This window comes from Triticum urartu, chromosome 4 (genome assembly GCF_003073215.2).
Source record: "Triticum urartu cultivar G1812 chromosome 4, Tu2.1, whole genome shotgun sequence".
NCBI lineage: Eukaryota > Viridiplantae > Streptophyta > Magnoliopsida > Poales > Poaceae > Triticum > Triticum urartu.
The window spans coordinates 533,802,466-533,810,301 of record NC_053025.1 but is presented as its reverse complement, the minus strand read 5'-3'; the positions used below and the strand labels follow the sequence as shown (position 1 = coordinate 533,810,301).

The following is a 7,836-nucleotide window of genomic DNA, read 5'->3' as shown; positions in this document are numbered from 1 at the left end:
GATGTCGTGGGAGGCGCAGTATTTATAGCGAGCAATGGCACACCTACGTAAGATATGGACTGAGCTGCACTGACTTAACTGCAGGTCCAGTTGCGTCACTGACATGTGGGCCAGACCCCTGTTGCGCCCATATGTCAGTGACCCAATGCACCTACAGTTAAGTAACAACTACGTGGGCATATTTGTTGGAGTAAATTACGGGGGAGCGAAGGGGTGGAAATATTGCTGGTCACAACGGATTGGTCGAGCGTGGGGGGAGGAGAGTCATGCATGCAGATTTTTTCACACGGGGTGGAGTGGTGGGACCGGCCAGAGGGAGAAGGAGAGTTTGGCAGGCATATTGTTTCCACACATGGAGAGGAAAAGACTTGGAGACGAACGGGCTTCCTGCAGGTATGGGGAACGGTGCATAATAAGTCATCTTGCATGCCGGGCTAGGTATAGTCTCAAGTCATTAAAAACATACACGCCCCACACATGTTCATATTTTGAGGTGCCCTAAATTATTGCATGCGATGATTAAGGCTGGCCATAATGGTGGTATCTTAGCTGGTATCATGCACATGGGAATAGCAAACATGCTAATGTGGCAAAGAATTAAAGAAGAGGGGGGGGTTAGAGTAACTAGTGTTCATGCATGCATTGGTAAACACATTTTTTGTGAAGAACGACAGCACTAGTTGAGTACTTTTGCAGACTTCAAAAACTATTCCACCGCCTCTACTATCTTGCTAAGAGTAGGTGAAATTTTTGAATCGAGCCCTTTAAACTAGAAGGGAGGTAGTGGTACTCTAATAGCTAACCTTGTTGTGATGACAAGATAGGACATGGCACGCACCTGGACGGAGGAACTAGTCTGCATTGTGCATTTAAGTTTTGTCTGAAGTCAATGTACCTCTACTTTCACCAGACTTATAGAAAAAATGTGTCAACATTCACAACGTCAAATCAATATTTTTACACTCATTATAAAACATAGTTCTTATACTCATTATAATCAGTATTGTAGATATTGATATTTTTAGTATAAATTTGGTCGTGGGATTTCATTGATGCCCGTCAAAGTGTGGAGGAAGCGGAGCTTAGGGCTTGCATTGCCGGTCTCTACATAGGTATTTCTCTTCATAATCTTGTAATTTTAGAGACTGATTGCGCTTTTGTGGTAGCATCTCTTGCATCGGGGGACTACGACAGGTCTGCTATGCGTGACCTGAAGATGAAAGCGTTGAGCATCTCGAAGTTGATCAACAATCTTCAATTGTTAAAGATTAGCCATTCGGCCAATAAGGTGGCACACTTAATCGCTAAGTATAGCTTTGACAATAGATTAGATGGTATTCTTGTAAATAACGTACCGCCATGTGTGGTGAATATTGTATCGAATGAGTGTACTGGTGTGCCTGGTTAATTAATATAAGGTGGTGTTCAAAAAAAAGTCTAAATTTGGTCAAACACTTTGCAAATGGTTGACGGGAGTAAAAAGGACCAGAGGGAGTATCATGCATGCGGAGTAGGCAAAAAAATTGCTTGTCTAAAAAAGGCAAAAAAAAATTGCTCACTTATAGCCGGTCGAAGTCTCAAAGAGCGCGACCGCGCGAGGGAGGCAAGGGTCATGGGAGGCACGACGTTTGACGGAATTAAGTGAAGTTACATCCACGCGCCGGCATGGCGTGCGAGCAGGCAAAAGCTATACCGTCAGGCCTACGATATGGGTCTAGTAGACATGACATCTAGTGGGTCCTGCATAGTTCTCGAGAACTCTTTGGGGGCTTGCAGCCGTTTATCCACCGGGCAAGCCAGCAACCCCACGCCGTTCGCACGCCCTACTCGTCCCTGTCTTCTACCTTACAACAGTTCGCTCCCAGTCATCCCATCCTTTCACATTAGTTCGCTCCCAGTTTTTGTTTGCGGGGTACAATAGTTCAACTTCTCCTAACCCTCCTCCAAAATCCATGGCCTCCCAAATCTCCATGGTCGCCAATGAGTACCAGGTTAGAGCCATCACCGGCGATCAGTTCATCGTCATCTACACACGTGGATCCGAGACGGTGAAAGCATGGCTTGCTCGCTTCCTACGCATGTTCAACAGTTCAACGGATGAGTGGGTCGCTAGGCTAGATGTTGAGTACACCACAGTCCTGGGACGAGAGAAGGATCTAAAGGACGAAGAGAGGAAGAAGCCCGCCGTGATCCAGGTTTGCGTACATAACATTTGCTTGGTCTACCACATATGCCATGCCGACATTGAATGCCAGAATTTTAAGAACTTCCTCAAGGACAAAAGAGTGAAATTCGTTACTGTAGGCTTTAAGAATGACATGGATGTCCTGCGTCGGATAGGTCTCGTTGTCGGCCAGCCCTTCGGTCTCCAGAAGGCAAGCCTGGTGTCCTCCTCTCAACCTTCAATGCTGACCCTGGCAGCAGCCATGATTGATCCTTCGTACGTTAAACTGAAGAAACCTCATCACGAGTTTCATCATGCATGGGAGTCGAAGACATTAGATGAAGATCACATCCTGTACGCAGCAATGGATGCCTACCTTTGTTTAAATATCTACAAGGGTTGGATGAAGAAGCAGAACCCAGTGTCCGGTTCAAGCAAAGAAGCGTCGGCGAAGAGGAAGAGGAAGAGGGATGAGGACGAAGTCAAGGACGTGGACTCGGACTCCGAGTAGGTGGCAGTGTCGTCGCTCATGCTAGTTCTACTGCAGTGTCAAGCGGACTAGTTACTTAGTTTATTTTCAAGGGTGTGTTGTGTTGAGGCCCCAGCAGAACTATATTTATGTTCTTTCTCGTTATTTGAACTCTTTAGTACGTACAATAGTACTAGTACTATGTCTTATTACTGGTCTTCTTGCAGTTGGTACTACTGCTCGTATCTTCGTGTTCCTACTGTACTTAATACGTTCGTACTAGTAGTATAATTTGGGTCAGTCAATTTGTGAAAGAAGTTCGACGGAGCGAAGGAAGAAGACGGCAGAAGAGGTGGAAGAAGCCCTTCTAGCCATCCATGTTGCATCAAACGGCTCACATGAGTCGACTGACCCAAATTGCTCCTTCAGATTGTAGGATCCACGTGGCATTCAAGGTCTCGAAGGTAGATTCCACGTCCGCACCCGGATTGCGGGCTCGACGCGCGCGCGACCGGCTTCCGCCGCGACAGCCACCATGCGCGCCTCCTCTGCGCGGGCGGAGACGACAATGACACGCTAGTTCCTCCTTGCCGGCATGCTGGAGCACGCGCTCGTCCTCCTCTTCGTACGCTGCGTGCATAGACGCGGCTCCACCAGCTGCTCGCGTGCTTGGCAGCGCGGCGACATCGCGAGGAGGGACTGCAGACGACGTGAGCGGGCGAGCCTTCGGCTTCATGGCACAGGGATGGCGGCGACATGGAGGTGATGGGCGAGAAATTGTTGGCTGGAGCAGGCGGGCGCTGACATGCGCAACAACGGCGGCGGCATATTGATGAGTGCGCGTGTGGGAGCTTACTTTAGTTTTATATATAAGGTTGGTCAAACTTAAAAGAAAACCGTACTAGTACACGTAAACATTAGACTTAGGCAGCGCTTTTATTAGTTAGTACCACAGCCACGATACGGAATCCTGTGCAAGCGCATGAACCGCGGCCGCGCGGTCGATCGAACGGTGTGTCACCGTGTCGCGCTCGAAGGACATCCACCGAACCTTTTTGTGTGTGTGAAAACAATCCTCGAATACTACTCAATTTTTTTCCTGTGAAAGTTCTTGACCCTGCAATATTTCCATATATTTAAATTTAGCTCCAGTTCGTGTTTATTTGGATTTGGACGTTTTAGGTGCGCCCTAGTTTTTTTTAATACTGATTTTGTGTGTGTGGCTGAGAGAGAACGTGTGTATGTGTCCATATGTGTGTTGTGGCAGAAGGGCAATGTGGATACGGTGTGCGTGTGATACAGACATAGAGAGGTGTAAATGTGCAAATGATCATGCATGAGTGAGACATAGACGGATGCCAATACGTTGTGTATACATGAGAGAACAGTCTTCTAGTTTACTTGTGTGTGTGTCTGTGTGTGTGTGAGAGAGAGAGGGAGAGAGAGACAGAGAGAGGAGCATCCGTAACACAACAACCATCTCTCTCGATTCGTCCGTCCCTCGCACGGTCGCATGCAACACATGCATCAACGTGCACTTTTGACACCCTCACCCGGCCCCTGCCCACCTCAAGGCCCGCACAATCTCTTCGTGAATACCCATTTCTCTCCTTAGGTTTGTTTTCTCTCAATATCTGACACACACACATAGAGAGAGAGACACACGCAGCACAACACACACACACACACACTCCCCCGAGCACACAATTCATCCCCATCCAAGGTTATACGGCGACCACTCTCGCTTGTGCTTCTTTGCACCCCAACATGCACAACACCTCAATCTTCAAAGAGGGCATCGAGCAGATCAAAGACGGCGACCACACCGCGCTAGAGAATGCGGGGTCATTTGGAAGCAGGGTGATGTGACGACGGCTGACTGACTCCTCCCCCCACCCTCTCTCTCTCTCTTGCACAAAATTACCAATCCCTCTCTCCCCCGCACAAAATTGTCAATCCCTCAACCCACGAGATCCTTCCCCTCTCGTCCATGTTTTTCCAGCTCTCTCATCAAACATGTTGTCTCTTCTCCTTCCATGTATATAGAATCCAGATGCACATGCATCTCATGTATATTACATGTATCCATCTTTCTCACATACCTAACTTCTTCCTCTCTCTTTCTCTCTCTATCTCTCTCTCTGTCTCGTTAGGTTTGTCTCCTACTCTCTCGTCCACATACATACAATCTTTCCCGCCCTATCTGCTCCATCTTCAAAAGCTCTCTCTGCACGTTTCATTCACACATTGGGATATGTCAAAATGTTGCTTCTATAATGGCTGATGTAGAGTTATGGTTGTTTTTGTTGCATCCTACAAAGTAATAACTATGAAATGCATTTAGATTCTCATTTGACTGGGATTATGTGAGTTTGAGCATGTTGTGAAGTACTATAGACCTTGTATACATCTTGGGATTCGACAATGATTGTAACTATTGAATTGTATAGACCATTACATTCGAAGTCAATAGCCTAATATATTTATTTCACAATTTCAACAAATGATTAGTTCACTACAAACTAAGAAAACAAATGTGTACTCCCTCCATTTTTATTTAAGTCCGCGTATTAGCATTAGTCAAAGTCAAGTTTTGTAAACTCTCAGAAAGCTTATAACAAAAAATATTAACATATACAATAAAAAATAAATACCATTAGATTCATTATTGAATGTACTTTCACATCATACATATTTGTTATGGTAAATGTTTATATTTTTTCTATAAACTTGGTCAAACTTTAGGAAGTTTGACTTCGGTCAAACCTAATATGCAGAGTTTACTACTACTACTCGCTAGTTGCTTAGCCGAATCACTCAACATGCCACACGGGGAGTCCAGTGTCACAAAATTTTGAGGTCGGCGGGAAAATCTCCGGTGACCCTGGTTCGAGCAGTGGGAAGTTACCATCATAGCCTTCGGAACAGGCCTGCGGATGACGCTTGGTAGGGGGATGTTTTCGTAACTTCAGGTTCATCCTACCCAGCCAACCCCACCCCGGCACCACAAGTAGTACACCTGAATACTCCCCATTTTCTATCCCCACCGAAAAATAGACTTCTCCACAGCACCGCAGCCTTCGTGCTCCTCCCCTTTACATCGGCGCACTCGTCCACCGCAGCGCATCTGCCTCATCGACGACCTCCTACGCCGCACTGGAGCCGGTCCACCATCCTCGTCGTACACGGAGCCTCTTCCCCGGCATCGTCTTCCATGGTCTCGGATCTGCTTCCCGGAAGCCGACGCCAAGCGCACAAGTACCACCATCATGGACAATGAACTGACTCCCATTGCCGACCATGACTCACAGAGGCCGCCGCGACCATCGTTCTCTTCCTCGATTGGTAATGTGTGTATTGAATCACTTAGCAGTACATGTGCAGTTCCAATTTTGTTCATACCTACCCTTCAAAATTCCTAGGTGCTATTGTTCGCGTAAAAGTAATTGGTTATAGCCTCCATTGTCCAACAGAATATCAGCTTGTAATTGTGCGTCGCTCCTGTATCGCGTTGTGCTTGGGTAGGTTTTTCATCTGTAACCAGTAGTGTGGCAAATGATGGAAAGGTTTTTAGAACTAGCAAGATGCCCATGCGTTGCACGCATCAAGATGCATTTGTATGAGTAGTTTATCTTGTGGGAGAAAAGGATGAATGAGGGAAGGCCTTATTTGAAAATCTGGAGAGGGGTATGGGTATCTTTTTGCAAAATTCCCATTTGTTTCCTTCCTATCTGTCAGATATAAATCGAACGACCTATATTGCAAGAAAAAAAAGTATAGAGAAAAAAAGTAGACAGTAAAGGAAGTAGAGATAAATATTAAATATTAAATATTAAATAAATATAACAGTGGAGAAGAGAGTAGAGATAGCAGAGACGTCGGGAAAGGATCGCGCGCGCGTGGGAAAAAGCGGCCGGGCGTGCGCTAGTTTTGGCGCGCGGCGTCCGACGCGCTTTATAAAATCCAACGCCCTCCCACCGCTCTGTGCCTTGCCACCGCTCTCTCCCCGCTCTGTGCCTCGCCACCGCTCTCTCCCCGCTCTTTTTCGCCTCGCCGCCGCCGCACCACCATGCCGCCGCGTTGCCGGGAAACTTGGGGATACCACGGCGTCCGCGCGCGCCCCTCCGGCGACTTCTCCGCCGAGATCTGGTTTCACGGGATGCGCCCCGGCCTCGGCAATTTCGACACCGCCAACAAGGCCGCCCGCGCGTACGACGCGCCGGTGTGGCGCCTCCGGTGGCCTCATAGAACATTGAACTTCCCCAACATGCCGACGCGGGAGCGGGCGCAGGAGCTCGCGCCTCTGCCGCGGCTTAGCACCGACGAGGATCGTCGCGACAACCGGAGGCGGGAGCACCGTCTCGGCATCGCTGAGATGGACGAGGAAGCCATGGCGTTGTGGCGCCAACACTTCCCGCAGGACATCATCAACGAGCGCGAGTTCTACACGCAAAGGAGGGCGGAGAGGGATAAGACGAGGGCGGAGCGAGCCGCCTATCGCGAGGACAAGCGTAGGCGAAAAGCGGACGCTCAATTCAACATGAGGCTAGGAGCAGCGTTGCCCTGGGAATCCGACGACGATAGGTATCTTCACGCCTACAGTCAGACGTCGGAGGAGGACATCACCGAGGAGGAGTCGGACAAGGAGGAGTAGTTGAATTATCTTTTTTTATCTATCTATGCTGAGAACTATCCTCTACTCTCTAGTATCTACTTCTCGATCTCAGCACTGTAAACGCTTTTTTAAAGTGCCGCGCGTTGTGATTCTATTGGAGATGCTCTAACATGGCAGACGAGTGCTTTAATGTTGCCCACAAGATGCGCGAGTATTACTAGTGGTATATTTTTCTTGCCATGTTGAGATTTTAAAACCACGAGTGCGAACATGCAGAGGAGCAATGAAGACCAAACACGAGATATTCGGGACATCTTCAAGGAGCATGGCAAGCTAAAGAGGAGATGCACCGAACCTGTAAAACGAGCTTTGGTAAGTAACACCCTTTCAATTACTTTCGTGTAGCCTCGTGTTCTTCGATGTGTATATGTTGTAGTTTCTTTTTCTCTTAAGTGTGGTGTTCTTCGATGTGTAATAAGAAGAGTCTTAATCGTCCTAATGCTTTCGTTTTTAGCTTGATGTAGGAAGTGGGTGTTCTCACCTTGTAGTCTGTTTTTATTTTATTTTTCCTTTTGAATTAACTTCTCT

The 7,836-nt window shown here is 47.6% G+C and overlaps 1 protein-coding gene across 1 annotated transcript; it reads left to right on the top strand.

Annotated features, from left to right (window-relative positions):
• The first annotated feature begins 6,503 nt into the window (after positions 1–6,503).
• Positions 6,504–7,287, top strand: LOC125554846 (ethylene-responsive transcription factor ERF010-like). Its single transcript, XM_048718246.1, has one exon. The coding sequence runs from the start codon at positions 6,703–6,705 to the stop codon at positions 7,285–7,287; it is 585 nt and encodes a 194-aa protein (XP_048574203.1). The 5' UTR covers positions 6,504–6,702.
• Positions 7,288–7,836: the final 549 nt, after the last annotated feature.

Bases quoted from the DNA above. Each gene is read 5' to 3' on its own strand.
- LOC125554846 (XM_048718246.1), top strand. From the start codon at position 6,703: ATGCCGCCGCGTTGCCGGGAAACTTGGGGATACCACGGCGTCCGCGCG.